This window comes from Paramormyrops kingsleyae, chromosome 13, assembly GCF_048594095.1.
Source record: "Paramormyrops kingsleyae isolate MSU_618 chromosome 13, PKINGS_0.4, whole genome shotgun sequence".
NCBI classification, from domain to species: domain Eukaryota; kingdom Metazoa; phylum Chordata; class Actinopteri; order Osteoglossiformes; family Mormyridae; genus Paramormyrops; species Paramormyrops kingsleyae.
In genome coordinates this window covers 11,374,044-11,390,851 of record NC_132809.1, presented here as the reverse complement: position 1 = coordinate 11,390,851, position 16,808 = coordinate 11,374,044, and the positions used below count along the sequence as shown (strand labels likewise).

The window sequence follows — 16,808 nt, the reverse complement described above, 5'->3', positions numbered from 1 at the left end:
AAGGAGGTACTAAATCAGTGTATACCCAGCAATATATCTGCATTCCCTACAAGGGAAGACAGTATGTACAAGGACCAATGAGTTCAAATCGTATCCTAAAGGTGCCCAAATCTATCCTGTGGAGCCCTTAACCCCCAGAGCTCTCAGAAAGTATTTGTGGAATTTACAATTTCCCCACAAAGTTCATCCCATTATTAGGGGATCCTCTGGGAGTTTGGTTTTGATGACAGAAGTCTAACTGACCGAACCAAGGCAAAGACTAAACATTTCATCCCGGCATGTTAGGTCCAAAGGCTGGTGGGACATGGCCAGCAGAAAATTCCCGGCGTGTTTACATTCTTTCAAAACAGCACAACCTTTGCCTTCTGGAGGGCATAGCCAATGGGATGCTGTGGGGGGTCATTGCCCAGCCTATTCCCACTCGCCGTGCCAGACAAGCCAATCTCTGGACCTTATCACCGAAATACCGACAAGGAGTGAAGTTGTGCAGTGCTATAGCTGGGGACAGGCTTTTGGGGTCAGATCGAGATTAAGCCCCGACACACTTGGGGCCACATCGACACACAGCCGGAGAAAGAAGTCCAGCCCCCTTTGTCTCATACCTGAATGCCTTCCTCCTGACATCACCAGCAGCCACCTCACAAAAGTGGTCCAGCATGGAGGGTCCATCGCCCCCCACACAACACTGATTAAAACCAGAGCTTGAGTCAGGCCAGAGAGGGTCACTAAACACATGCAACTGAAACAGGACACTAGATAAACGCCAGTCCGACGTGGCAGTCCCTACTGCAGTGTCAATGGGCTGGGGAACTACACGTCAGGCTAATTGTTTTTATAGACATCATAGGCATGCATGTCCGCTTTTAAAGGCATTATATCACACCACCGCAATCATAGTGTATAAGATGTGGTGTGCACAGCTCATTTCCTACCGTGAACGGGCTTGCCCTGCCGATTCACTCTTTATCACAGGGATGATAAAGGATGGAGATGAATGAGAAGCCACTTCTCTGTAAAGATACTGCCATGTCTATCCAAGGGCAGTTTGGGTGTTGAGAGTGATCGGCTCTCGTCGGAAGTGCGTGATGAGACGTGTGACAACACCCGCAGACACAGCAACACCTTAGTACTTAAACTGCCCGCCAACAAGCCTTCAGGTGAGAGAAAATGTATGGTGCATACATTTCATTTTTTTGCCAATGCGCGTCGAGCACAGCAGCAACGGGACCTGCACAAGCAACATTTCACATTGCTGAGGATAGGAAGGGACTCCGTCTCGCATTCATTCCCATCCACGCCCACCACGCTTAGACATCAGACATTACGTCCAACAGAAAAGTCAGGGAGGATCAGACAATTTTTCCTTTCACGCAGGGTGGAAACTTTCATTTGCACCAGTTTAAAAAAGACTGTTGTGGGGGGGGGGGGGGTACCAGCTCTCCAGAGCACCAGCACAGGAGCTGTCCGAGCCTCAGTCAGCACCATACGGCGGGCTAATCCAATCAAGGGCCCAAGGGGGGCCCCGTGTCTCACTGCCCGGCAGATACTCGGCAGAGAGATGACAAACAAACAGCCGTGAGGAGAACAGGGTAAGAAAAATACACCGTCTACTAACAATTTACTCCAGTACCAAAGGTAGGCCATCAGCCGCTGTCAGAAAGCATAAGTGGGATCAGGCAGAGACGTCTCAGTCCTCGCCTGAGGTGGAGCCCAGCGTATGTTAATCCCCGGCAAAGTCGGGCTCAGCCGAGGGCAGACTGGCTAACACGTGCAAATGCGCTACGCAGAGTGTGATGTCTTCCCTTTTATTTCACTTGGTTGCCTAACAGAAGCTTCTATAGAGAGCAAGTGAAAGAGTTTCTCACTTTTTCTTTCATTTTACCTAAAAATAGAGACAGTTGCATAATTTAAATACCAGCAAAAAAAAATTCAGGGCACTTCTGAGGAACAGGCAGGAATCTTGATAAATCCGTAACCCACCGTAAACACATACTTCACATGCATGCTATCAGTTATCTCTGGAATAGCTCGCTTAAATGTGCGTTAAACATTTGCAGAGTAATCCAGAAAGAGCAGGAATTTGACTGAATCCATTCATACGCTCATTAGAGACAGCAGGTCACAGAGCGACATCCAGCTACAGTATGTATGGAGAGATTAAGCTCCGGTTCACAAACATCTCTCATATCAGTGCAACGCAGAGGGTTTACCTGCGTGGTTCCCTAGTAACAGGTTGGCTCAGAACAAAGGGCTTCAGGCAACATGAATTCACTAACAGCACCAAACTTAACTCAGGGAAAAACAAACAATAAAAAGACTCTCACGCTCACCTCAGCAGGTTCTGCAGACCTTGCTTGCTGGAGTTTCTTCTCACGAGAGCGCTTGCCATGTCTGTCTGCCCTTTCTCTCCCTTCTAGCGCTATGAGAATATCCGAAACCCACTGCTTTTCTGCAAAAAAGGGGCCTTTTCCCCTTAATCCTTCCAAAGAGCAATATGGGGTTTCCTGGAAGGATCTGTGTATTTGTCTCTCTCTCTCTCTCTCTCTCTCTCTCTCTCTTGTTCCCTCCCTCAGAGCCCAGCACACACACAGAAACACACGAGGCTGCCTTTCAGATTCTCTCCCTTCGCCGTCTGGCAGAAATGTCAGGCGTGAGTTTCTGTGCGCTCGCTCTTCTCAGTGGTACAGCCTTCAGTCGATGCCCTGTCTCCCTGCTCTGCATGTGGTTCTCATTGAGTGCTCCAAAAACCTGGGTCTGCGAGTGCCTTCCCCCCTTCCCTGATGGAGTCATGTGACTTTTCCCTGGGGGAGACGTAAGATGACACTCCCCCAAAATCAGCACCAAATCAGTCCGACAGGCTCCACCCCCCCTCCCCCCAACAAGCTCCTTAGCCTAACAAAAGCACAGAAACAATTGGAAGCAATTCCTGTCTTGTAACAAACAGACACTTTTGGTGAGCAATGCATGTACAATGAAATCAGGGTTCAAGGGACATTTATCACATTTTACACTTTTGAATACTCTTTTGTTGTGTTTTCATTAAATTTTTCAGCTTAGCAGTTTTCTTTAGCACATTTCTTTCATTTTGAAGAGTGAAGTAGTATATTTACGCTAGAAAAATACCAAAACACCATTAAATAAGTACATAAGGTTGGTATTATCAAATCATTCACAGGGCAGATAAAGATTCTGTATGTTTCCAGAAATCAACATCTATTAGTCCACAGAGCTCCAGTAAAAATATTCCGGTAAAAAAAAAATCTCTAGCTGCCAAAACATAAGCACAGCAATTCCAGACAAAGGACATACTGCAAAGTAATTAAAAGATGCTATAATAGCTGAATGAGTTAAATACAGGGGGAAATGACGATGGGATTTAAATAAATAATTGCAATATCTATAGTCATCTATCAATCCATCCATGCATCTTCCATATCCTCCTGAGACCCGACCTATTCATTTATGTCCATTGTAGTGGACATTGTATTTTTGCATATATTTTTTCACTGATGTTGGGAAACGTATTTATTCTTGTTGTGCACTAAAGAGGACATGCTGTGAAATTAAAATAAGAAAAAATTGGAAAAAATCTAAATTGTAAGATGTCTTATTTCCTCCAAAGACAAATAACCTACAATTGAAGGACACTTTTTTCCTTGGGTCTCAGGAGGATATGACTGTTCAGTGCAGGGTCACAATGAGTCTATAGCTTATCCCAGGAAACACAGGGGCAGTGGCAGGGGAAATCCAGGCCATCACAGGGCACACGCTGTGGGTAATTTAGAAATACCAATTCACCAAACTGCATATTGCATCAAACTGCTTTTTCAGGTTGCAGCTGACAAGCCATGGTGTCCAGAGACCACCCACACCAACTCCACGCTCAGAAGCAGGGGTGGGAGAAGAACTTCTAGTATGATTCATTAAAACAGTCTTTTTCAGACTGATCCCTGGGACCCCCAGATGGTCCACATTTTTACTCCTACCCCCGCTCCAAAAAATGTGGACCGTCTGGCAGGGAGCAAAAACGTGGACCGTCTGGCAGGGAGCAAAAACGTGGACCGTCTGGCAGGGAGCAAAAACGTGGACCATCTGGCAGGGAGCAAAAATATGGACCGTCTCGGCGTCCCCAAGAACCAGGTTAGGAAACACTACATTATCAAAGTGCTTGGTTTTGTTCCTTTACTTTGATTATAACATTTGGTAAAGAACGTCTGCATTGGGGAATACAATGGGATCAACGGGCTGGTGCCATTTTCACATACCAGTAGATTACATGATGGTTAAATACAGTGGGATCCCAGGATCTGTGCTTTCGGTTATCTGTAGTTCACCACAGTCCAAAAAAAAGTAAAATTCCAGAAATAATCAATTCATAAGTTTCTAACTGTGTGCCAGGCAAGTACAGGCTGTAACATGGTGAAATTCACCCGTCCTTATCTCTTTGTTCCCATACCCACGGTTCCCTGCAGAACTCTCATCCAGTCTGCCTCTAGCATTCTCATTGATTGCATTCGTTCCCACGTAATTGCAGTATCTGTGTTATAAAAATGTATTAAAAAAAATTTAATTTAATTTAAAATTTTAATTGCTCCATCATCCCTTGATATATGATATTTTTTCATCGATCTGTTACCTCAAGCTAAAACACCAGAACCCTTTTCATTCAAGAGTGAAGTACTGTATACTAATGTACAAAGTACTTTATTATTACTGTATCTAACATTGGTAATGTGTTACTGTGCGTAATTTATTAATTAAACTTTACCATATGTGTATACACAAAAATGATGTTATGTATGAGGTTTGCGGATAGTTTGCTATTATCTGCAGTTTCAGCCATTGGTGGTAGGTGTTGGAACGTATCACCTGTGGACTGCAGTGTTGGGGAAGTTACTCACAAAGATAATCCATTACAGCCCGAGATGGGAAGTTCAGGTCCAGAATGTACAAATCCAGACAAAAGTTTCATTTCAACCAACCAATTCAGTATAAAGAGTCACAGTCACAGAGCACTCAACTGGTTGGTTGAAACGAAACCTTGATCTGGATTTTTACTTCCTGGATCTGAACTTTCCATCTCAGTCTCTAATGGATTACGTTTGTGAGTAACTTCCTCAACACTGCCTGTGGATATGGGGGAGTACTGTAAGATTAAGATTAAGATTGAGGTGGACTTTCAGGGGTAAATTCTGGAATTAAAGCACTAAGAAGAAGCATATCCTGCTGAATATCTGAAAATCTTCCAAAACAATTATACTTACTGTAGAGTATCACTTTAGAGAAGGACAGACCTCACTGTCTTGGTGGGGCTTCCTTGTATTAGAGGTAAGTGATGTTAAGATGGTTAGTCATACCCAGGGAAAGCATAGGGATGGTTTTATTCCAGCTGCTGCCTGGAAGACTGATACTCAGCCACATGTGTTCAATTTTTAACGGTTTTCCAGACACAAACAAAAACATGCATATGTCTGGTCCTTCATTCCCATTCCTTCGAAACTAGTGGTTATAGTAGCCTTGTCCGCACCAGAGCTCACAGCTGGGCAGATGATAAGCTCAAAAACTGACAGCTAAGTCCCACATCTACAGGGGAGGAACAGCTGTCAGTCAACACCAAGCCTCCAGAGATACAATGGAGAGAGAGTCCACTTTTGACAAGCACACCCAGGGGGGAGGGAAACTGGATCCTCAGAGGCGAATGAAAAGGATGAATGTTTGGAGACAAAACCCTCCACTGTCGAGTTCCTTTGAGTGCCCCCACAAACTTTCCCATAACCCTCCGAGACTCTTCCAGGATTCCGCACCTCACACTTAGATCCAGAGACGATAAATGTTGAGAAGGAAGAGTCTTAACAGCGTGGTAAGAGGAGGCTTCTTCTGTAACCACTAGTCAGTCTTCAGTTTTACAGCAAATGTTCAACAAACTATCCATGTTTCTTCAAATATATGCATTCACTCACAACTGATGCATACAGTTTTGGATCATAACTGGCATTTATACCCACAGTCATATGAAATGCCACCATCGATCCAGTGATGACAGGTGTAAGATCCTGTTTCCAAATCAGGCTAAAGTTATCTCAGTTCCCCCACCTTGCCCCTTTGTTTCTTACCTGAACCCTGTCCCTGTCGATTAAAGAGCAAAACCAAACAACAAAAGCTTTCACTAACTCTACTAATTCAGTACAAAATTAAAAGGTGATATTAAGATCATAGATACCATAAGCCCTTGTTGCTTTATATTTGAAAATGTTTTAAGGACCCTCCTCACAGTGCTGTAGAAATGTCAAATCAGCAGTGGAATCAGATTTTTTTTCTTTAGTTGAGACAGCTGGATAATTCTGCTTATCTTCTGCTCCCACTCCTAAGGGACGATGAGTATTTCCTCTTGCACGGTAACAAATCCACAACCTGCCTCTCTCACAGTGAAATCAGACAGCATGCCATTGCTACCCTCTGTTTCCAGCCTAGAGGAATCACGACATATGCCAATGCAAACGATAAACCATCCGCTCTTTCGGACACAGCTAATTCCTCCACGATTACATGGAGGACTGCAGCTCGACAAAAATGTGCAGTCATCTGCCTGCTCTCAATCCACTCCCCGGAACAACTGTTCCTCCCTACTTTTCCTGATGCGAGCTGAGCCAGAGCCAAAGACACATAACAAAGCTCGAGACATAAACAATACGGTAAGACCTGTCCTCATTCCAGAAGGCGGACCATGAAAGAAACAAAGAGAGGCACAGGAACCTCTCATAGCTTAGACTAGGACAAGGGAAGGCAATCAAACTCTCATCTTGAGTGCCTCCCTCTACGGTTTAAGATTTCCCAGTTTACTGGACAGCGCCAGAAGAGGGATGGACGGGCCAGGAATGGACGGAAGCAGTCAGCCGTTTGGCATCCTATGGAACAAAAAGGCCATTGAGGAACGGAGCAGTCCATTGCACACAGGAATCCCAATAGAGGTGATGTACATTCTTTGTGGGGGATTTTCAGGCAGAAAGTTAGTCAATTATTCTGCAGCTGCCACAACCCTTGTGCATCTAACAGAGTTATAGAGGCTTTGTATGGATTTCTCGTCTAGCATGTCCAATTCAACAATGGAAAAAACTGGAGCGTTTGTCCCAGTGTTTACGATCGAATGCTGAATTAGTTGGCGGCTGGGAAAACTTTAGGCTACCTCACCCCCTGCTTTTCTCATAGAAGAGCAAACTAATGTTGACATCTCACACCTTATCAGGCCAACTCATTGTGTCCCATATCGCAATCTGCACAGATTCAGACATGAATAAAACAAAAGCCAAGACAGTAAGACGCTCTCCCAGGACGCCTCCGTTGATATATTCTTCAGCTGCTGACATGTAATCCCGACTGCGGCAACCTTCCAAGACGGCACCATTATCAAGAGATGAGGAAGGAGGTAGGCCATTAGGCATGGCCGTGTGTGACAATGGAGCTATGGAAATGGCCATCCATCACACTTACTGGCCTCAGGCTGCCAAGCAGAATCTCACCATTGGCGAGACTACATGCAAAGAATGAAAAGTTATAGTGTTAAGACAGGATATGAAGTCACACTCTGAGAACTATGGACACTATATCTTCCTGGGGCTGACAGCAGATCTATCAAAAAGTAGGGAAGAGAAGGAGAGAGAACAGACATTTTTTCTATCCACTCTGGGATAGCTGAAGGTATGAAATCTCCCACTGACTTGGGGTAGGTAGGGAATTAGTATGGTGCAGAACTGCCACTGAGTCTCTCCTTTCGAGCAGCTCATGTCCTTCCTGATGCTTTACCTGTTAATACTAACTAGTGTAACACAGGATATGTCCAGGGGAGGTGGGGTTTAGTCCTATATCATGGTTAGGCAGCCCTGTTAAGGGGTTAGGGTATCAAGTCATAATGAATCTATTATGCCAAGTACAGGACTGCATGGTTCTAAAAAAATATATGGTTTAAATTAGTTGTGGTTTTCCTACAGTTTGTAATGACTAATTACCTCATTGCACTCCTCGACACTCCTCCTATGATGCATCATCATACATCATACTCAATGTACCACAAGTTTTGTTAGGCGATATACCACGCACAGGTCACCCACTGAAGAGTTTACATGCTGCTGAAGGACGGTTAGAAAAAGCAGGACCCAGAGGTCTATCCGGATGGATGGAACACAAGATTTGGTTGTGTTCTGCGGCTTCTTGTCAAAGACAGTTGAATCATTCAAAGTAGTTCGAATCAAAACCAAAAAGAAGACCCTTCATGAAGACCCTTCATGTGGACTGCTACACAACTAAGGAGGCCGAACTGTAGTCATTTTATATCTAATTTTTCTGTGAAATGTCACTTCTAGTTTTTGTTCCAGGAAAAGGAAAGAAATCATTTGAGGTCTGGGCTGCTGCAGTGTCATTAAACGGTAACCCAGCCTTGCCATTCTTCATGACGGGGCTACAGACCAATGCCCCATAGGAGGGGATTTCTATTCTCCTAACAGTACAGAAAATACCCATAGGACCAATTTTTAAAAATGCCATAAAGTTTAATGGTTGACAAAAATAACATTCCAAAACGGATACAGCACCTCAGACACTACTGTAAAGATCAAACGTCCAGAAACATCCGAACACCAGTACATTTCAAAAAGTGAGAGGTGACTGAAATGCTTTGATTTAATAGCAGTGCGGCCTACTCCAAAGCCACCGAACATAACTCTTCTTTTAACTTCCAAAAGCCTTTCATCCACTGGCACCACATAAATTCTTCAACAGACTGTTCCCTTAGATGAGGCCTGCCGTCTAAAGATACATTTTAGAAAATATAAGGCAATTTATCATTTTAATTCATTTTAATTCAAAATTCCATGCACATCCTCTGCAGGTAAACCCATTATCATGGGTTATAAATTAATTTAATTTTTTTGATAATATTTTCAAAATTGACATCCATAATTCTATGTTCCTCCTCATAAGTGACACTTTGATGGTTTACAGCATGCCCACATGAAAAAATTAAAGACAACAACACTCTGTCTGTCCCTCAGAGCAACCTTCTTTCGTCAGCCGGAAGACCTGCGAGAGGCTTGCGGGGGGTTCGTTGCTGGATGCCAAGCAACCTTGACGATGACATCACCCAGCCCTGTCAGAGATGCTCTTCTTACAGGAGCAAGACCAATCTGATGCCAGGAGAGATGTAATCTGCATAGTCTCCAAAAATGCCTGCACCCGTGAGACAAGCTGCGGGAACACAAGGCTTACTGTCTGCAGTCAGTTTGAGCAAGAGCTGTGTCACCTTGTCACATTGATTTACCGACTTGAAATCTCCAGGGTTTTAGCATATCAAGGAATAATCAAACTACTAAAAGAACTACTTGAGTAACTTCTTTCAGAATCACACCTCATATACATCCTTATGATACGTTTGGATAGGATCTGGCTGCTATTTAAAACGACTGCAAAAGCACAGGCTTTGCTTATGGTCACATTCAGATCTGTAAACCAAAACAGCAGGGGTTGTCTGTGTGTCCTACCTGACGAACTCTGTATGGCTGCTTCCCTAAACATGATAAATCCTCTCAGCTCACAAATCACTTCTTCCCCAGACGCCCTAACCAACGAAAGGGGATGTCACCTGATCAAGAGATTTAATGTCTTGATCCAAGGCTCCTGAACCCATGCCATTCTAATCTGTGAATCGTCCTTGAAAAACATTATACAAGCCCAATAAATTCCACACATGGTGTCGTTCCACTCTCTTAAAGGGTGTATGTACATCACAGCAACCTTTTCATTTTGTACCAAAAAAAAGTTTGATTGTTTAAGTTAAATTTGTATATTTTTACAAATTATCTACTGAATCTTTTTTGAAAACAGTACAACTTAAAAACGAAGTGTGAATATGCTTCCAAAAATTATATACTATATATTAAATTTGATGTGGATTTGAAAAGTCCATAATACTATAATGAATGGCAGACATGAAAAAGCAGGAGCAGAGCAAAAAAGGGCTTTATGAGTTGACACTGAATCAAAAAAACAGCTGCCAGAAATTGAACACATGTGGATTTATGTTTTAATGCTCAGATATTTGCGGATTTATAAATCACAAAGGCCTTTATTTAGTTCAATATATTTTAATAAGATGGAACCATGTATGATCTGAGAATTCTGGAGGAGTGCAGTCTATATGTTCAATATTGCAATATAAGAGGCGTGCGTTGATTCCAGCTTTCTGGGACGTTACCCAAAATGACAGGAGGGCAGGCCGCTTTGTGACGGATTTAGGATTTCTTTCTCTCTATTGCAACACACGGACGACCCAGTGGCTCCAGATGAGAAGCAGTCATGCTCTCAGCACCTGGTGGGCCAGAAGGCAGGAGGCCAGATCTGATACATGTCAGCAAACTCTCCCCAATGAATCACATGACCCCGGGGCTTTTGACAGAAACACAAACATATGACATCATTATTCTTTAGTGAAGAGCAGTGGAAAAATGGAAGGACCTTTCTCCAGATAATTCCAAAATAAATGGATGTGTGGTGTAAATTTGTCTGTCTCTGGAGTTTGTAACGCATAAGGAACATTCTGTGCCAAAGGTTGTACAGTTTCCGTTGTCATTTTGACTTAAGTATGGTTTTCATTTGTTTAATTTGTCTACATAATGGAGTAAACTTTCACCAATCCATGTAAATGAAGGATCAAAACTGTAAGCTGTGGCTTTGAGCAAATTTGCGGGTCTCTGGAGGTTCTTGCAAAACACACTGGCATAATCAAGCTTTAAATGGGGCTATTACTATAAGCCTTGTGAGGAGAGAGCCCCTGCACAGTGGAACAGAATGCCCCTGGAGACATCCCACCACAGCCGCCACATATGGGTCCAATCAGGGTCCCCATCCTATATCAGTTACATCATCCTACCATGGGGGGAGGGAGCTAAAGGAAGACGCACATTACACGCTCATAGGAAGTTTACTCACAGGAAAATGTTCTGAGGGCAGAACGAAAAATGATTGGTTCAGAGAGATAACCAATCACATTTTAGAGGAGGCGGGATCAACCAATCAGATGTCTTGGTCCTACCTCCTTGAATTGGCTGCTGTCATGCCTTCTTCCTAGGGGATGCTGACTTCTATAACGAGGACCCTTCTCTCTGCTGCTGACCATATATTACGGTGTCTGTCTGGAGTGTAGGCATTACTGTGTCTCTCAGGAAGATCAACTGCCTTCTGAGGTTGCATGTAACACTCTTTACCTGGTTGGAGCATATTGGCTATCATCTTTCCTGGTGCTTACATGCTCCTACGAGGCTTGATGAACATACTGCCTTGATCTAAAAACGCCTCTGCTCTAGTCTGGTGACTTCGTCCACCACGCTGGCCTTCTGTTTTATCTTGGTAGCTTCCAAGCAGAATGGCTCAGGTATACCCCATTTCATCACTTCTCGGTGTTGCAGTCTGGAGATGACATGGTGAACTTCACCCTGCAGCTCCCATTTGCGACCTGGACGGATGCGGACTTCAGCTCTCCTCGTTAACATGTTGGTGGACTCGCTCAACTCTAGCTCAAGCCGTACCTTTACCTGCTTGTACCCCAGGCTGGTGGACTTCACAAGGAACTCGAGCATGACCCAGCCAAAAAGGCCTATGTGCATGAAGCTTCCTGAAGTCATCCATGTAGCTCCTCCATGGAGTGAGCACTTTATGCCTCTATGTCTCTCTCCTCCCATTCACACACCTCAATCATCTCTTCAAAGAATCTTGCATACGTATGGTATTGCAGTGCAACTGTAATACAAAGCACAGCAATACATGACAGAATAAAGTAAATGATAGAATGTAGACTCCCCCACCACATGTGTCTCCCCCACCAGAAATGTATGATGCAGACTGAGGCTAGGAAATTGTGATTAGAATTGAAAGTGAAGCTACTTAAGACACTATTTGGCTTTTATCTGACCTGCTTCTCATTGTCGTCATGCAGTTTTTACAAAAGACTGAAGCTGATAAGCAGGTTGATGCAGATTGCATGGAGGATGTTATCATACAGGCTAAAACAGAAACAAAAAACAATACATTAGGTAGTAGTGCATGATATGGAAATTTTGACCAATACAGATAACCGATAATTTATCGTGTAGTATCTCTACAAATCTGACTGACTTCATAGGTACTTGCTGGGGGGGGGGGGGGCGGGGAGGGCAGCAGTGTGAAACTTGCTGGTGCTTATTAGCTAAAAGATGAGACATCTCTTTTTATCCTGTGGAAATGAAGAGATTGATCTGCTGGCTACATTTAATAGTGGATTAAAAACACATTGTGGGCTGTATTAAACAGTGGAGTTGTCACCGATCCCTTTTTTTATTGGACTGTCCCGTCATGCAAAATAAAATACTACAGTATGTCCCGTTTTGAGGAAATACAAGACGCGATCGATCCTGTATTTTCAGGGCATGTGATCCATCCTCTCTCCCACCCATAAATATTATCATCCCTTATTTCTGCAGACTGAACATCGTAGCCCTGCTTCTAAGCGGTGAATCAATAAAATCCCTCATCCTCCACTATGGAAAATAGCCGATTGTCCAGTGCAATCCTCTCCATTGTTTTACTAGCTCTGGTGCTGCTAACTGGATATTGATAAAGTTTAAATATCGGATGAGAATTCCGGCCAAGACTGACACATCGGAACGATATCAACATCTTGATTTTTAACAAGTATTGGCCAATACCAATATGTTAACTGATATATCCCACATCTCTAATATTAGGAATAGAATAAGTAATAAGCAAAAACCACAATAAAATCACAGAGCATTGATTCAATAATAAAAATACAAATAAGTGACTAAATTATTATACTACTATTATACTACTAAAATATTATTGCGACTAATGGTTTTCTTAGTGAAAAGAGATTGTTCCTTTCGTTGGGGGACAGTGCATGGCTCAGTGGGCTAAGTCGCTATGTGCCTGTGATCCGAAAGACACCGGATCAAGCCTGGCTTTGGAATGTCCATGGGCTCATGAGCAAGGCAAGAATTAGAATTAAGTGATCATCATTAACACACCACAGCACAACAAAATGTGTCCTCTGTACTTAACCCATTTATGACATAGCAGGGGGCAGCTAATTCAGCACCTGGGGGTGGTATGTTACTCAGGTTAGGGATTTGAACCAGCAATCTTTCAACCACAAGTGCACTTCCATAACCATTAAGCCACCACTGGCCACAAACAGCTCTCTTCCCATTACCTCATGCAGCCTGTCACGCATGTGGAAATGGTCCCACTGTGAAGCAGGCAGCATGTGTGTGCATGTGAAAGGTGCGAGATCAGGCCATGCTTCCTCCATCTCTCCCACCACACTCCCTACCTCCATCTCCCACCACACTCCCTACCTCCATCTCCCACCACACTCCATACCTCCATCTCCCACCACACTCCATACCTCCATCTCTCCCACCACACTCCCTACCTCCATCTCCCACCACGCTCCATACCTCCATCTCTCCCACCACACTCCATACCTCCATCTCCCACCACACTCCCTACCTCCATCTCTTCCACCACACTCCATACCTCCATCTCCCACCACACTCCATACCTCCATCTCCCACCACACTCCCTACCTCCATCTCTTCCACCACACTCCATACCTCCATCTCCCACCACGCTCCATACCTCCATCTCTCCCACCACACTCCATACCTCCATCTCCCACCACGCTCCCTACCTCCATCTCTTCCACCACACTCCATACCTCCATCTCCCACCACACTCCCTACCTCCATCTCTTCCACCACACTCCATACCTCCATCTCCCACCACACTCCATACCTCCATCTCCCACCACACTCCCTACCTCCATCTCCCACCACACTCCATACCTCCATCTCTCCCACCACACTCCCTACCTCCATCTCCCACCACGCTCCCTACCTCCATCTCCCACCACACTCCATACCTCCATCTCTCCCACCACACTCCCTACCTCCATCTCCCACCACGCTCCATACCTCCATCTCCCACCACACTTCCTACCTCCATCTCTTCCACCACACTCCCTACCTCCATCTCCCACCACACTCCATACCTCCATCTCTCCCACCACACTCCCTACCTCCATCTCCCACCACACTCCCTACCTCCATCTCTTCCACCACACTCCCTACCTCCATCTCCCACCACACTCCATACCTCCATCTCTCCCACCACACTCCCTACCTCCATCTCCCACCACACTCCCTACCTCCATCTCTTCCACCACACTCCCTACCTCCATCTCCCACCACACTCCATACCTCCATCTCTCCCACCACACTCCATACCTCCATCTCCCACCACACTCCATACCTCCATCTCTCCCACCACACTCCATACCTCCATCTCTCCCACCACACTCCCTACCTCCATCTCCCACCACACTCCATACCTCCATCTCTTCCACCACACTCCATACCTCCATCTCCCACCACACTCCATACCTCCATCTCTTCCACCACACTCCCTACCTCCATCTTCCACCACACTCCCTACCTTCATCTCCCACCACACTCCCTACCTCCATCTCCCACCACACTCCATACCTCCATCTCCCACCACACTCCATACCTCCATCTCTTCCACCACACTCCATACCTCCATCTCTTCCACCACACTCCATACCTCCATCTCCCACCACACTCCCTACCTCCATCTCCCACCACGCTCCCTACCTCCATCTCTTCCACCACACTCCATACCTCCATCTCCCACCACACTCCATACCTCCATCTCTTCCACCACACTCCATACCTCCATCTCCCACCACGCTCCCTACCTCCATCTCCCACCACGCTCCCTACCTCCATCTCCCACCACACTCCATACCTCCATCTCCCACCACGCTCCATACCTCCATCTCCCACCACGCTCCCTACCTCCATCTCCCACTACACTCCCTACCTCCATCTCCCACCACACTCCATACCTCCATCTCCCACCACACTCCATACCTCCATCTCTTCCACCACCCGCCTCTCCAACTCACCTGTGACACAATAATACTAATACAGCTCATTAAAACAATAATCAAACCACAATGAAAAATGTTAAATGAAATAACTGAAAGGTAATAAATTTGGCTAGTACGAGAGCTGAAGCACATTTGACAAATTTAACTAAAACAATTTAAAGCCATCAAACTATTAAGGCCATTGTATACTTAACACAGTTAAAATGCAAACAGAGGCTTTCATTTGAAATAACCCAGAAGTGTGTTTGACATGATTTGCCCATAACCATAGATCAGACTGAGGAGTAACAGAGAAACATTGGTTGAGGACCATCACAGACATCCATGGAGAGAGGAAAGCCACTTAAAAAGGCACGAGTTTACAAGGCACAGACACATACAGAAATGGGAACAGTACTCACTTAACAAGGCACCACAGAGAACTTTAATCACCGTCTCAGATGTGTTACTGAAAGAGTGAAGTCATAGCTTCAGGAATATTAAAGAAGAAATCTGTCAAAGACAGTGTTACTCATACTGACTACTCATGGTGCTGGGAGTACTGTCTGTAGTGAGTCAAGGAGTAATATTGTGAAACACAGTTACGATATAGCTATTCCCACAGGACTGTAGGCAGAAAGAGAGAATGAGAGCGAGAGCGGGGGAGAGAGAGAGAGATGTTGGGAAAACAGCCGCTGCCGCACCGGATAGAGGCCTCATCATAAGGAATGTAGTAAATAAAGGGAAGAAGTTACTGAATGACTGACAGAAACTGTCAGCCTATTAATGCTGTGGAATGCAGATCTATTTTTCCAGTGGCTGGGAAAACCTATTGTGCTCAGATGGACCTGGACAGTGGTCAGTCAACTGGATCTCTCTTGTCTGTTGTGTCTCATTTTTTGTTTTGTTTTGTTTTTTTATATGCTACCTCTGGTTGATTTTTGTAAAATTATGATGCATTAACTTACATGTATGCATATAGTTACTTATAGTGATCTTCCAGTGAAGTCAAACTGCAGCAGATGAATTAAAGTCAAACACAAAACCAGTGAAAGCAACTGAATAACACTTAAAAAGTCAAAGGATTTGTATGCCTCCCTGTGCTCTTTGAGTAGAATCACTACGCCAACCAGCAAAGGCCCAGCCTGTGGGAGAGGAGTCAGAGACCAAGTGGAATTGAGATTGTCCTTGACGAGAACCCAGTGGGCATGAGCCTGGGTCATGATGTAGGACTTTTGGAAGCTCCTGTAAACATTGCGCATGAAACAGTGCCATCTTGCGATCTCATGTATCTGGCAGAAGTGTTGGCACAACCTTAATGGAATATGGAAGCAGATGCGGACTTATACGCCTGGGTGCCATTCACCTTAAAGTGTGCACCACTTCAGGGCCCTAACGTTAGGGTTTCGTTCACAAACGGCTGCATGTGTTTTGACTGCAGGTTCAATTGTTGACAACACACAGATTCATGAAGAGCAGAAACAGTCCCGGCTCAGCGGAGTCTTCGCCTGCATTTGCCACTATCAGGAAAACACATTCAAGTCAACACACATTTTGACAACATTTACATAAGGTTCAAGACATTTTATCGTCAAGTATTATATAAATATTGAAGCGCCAGGCAGACTAAGGTATTGTGGTGGCGGCAAATGAAGATGACAAGAGTCAGATTAACACAAAGTTGCTCTTTATAAGAAGTCCTTAAAAGGACCACACAAATAGCAACAATAACTTGGAGACAATGAATGGCAGGGAAACATGGGGAAGTTACACTATGGGCGGTAAGGCACACAAACGGCGGGTAATTACACAATGG

At 44.6% G+C, this 16,808-nt stretch overlaps 1 protein-coding gene and 1 long non-coding RNA gene across 2 annotated transcripts in view; one reads left to right on the top strand and one right to left on the bottom strand.

Moving 5' to 3' along the window:
• Nucleotides 1-2,765, bottom strand: part of lsp1a (lymphocyte specific protein 1 a) — a 35,388-nt gene extending 32,623 nt beyond the window's left edge. The window contains exon 1 of the mRNA XM_023842024.2: nt 2,331-2,765. Within this exon, the coding sequence (XP_023697792.2) occupies nt 2,331-2,389 (59 nt within the window). The 5' untranslated portion in view covers nt 2,390-2,765. The remainder of the gene's footprint in view (nt 1-2,330) is intronic.
• Nucleotides 1,367-10,576, top strand: LOC111859403 (uncharacterized). Its single transcript, XR_002841814.2, has 3 exons — nt 1,367-1,589; nt 3,832-4,140; nt 9,045-10,576. It is a non-coding gene; the product is annotated as an uncharacterized lncRNA (long non-coding RNA).
• Nucleotides 10,577-16,808: the final 6,232 nt, after the last annotated feature.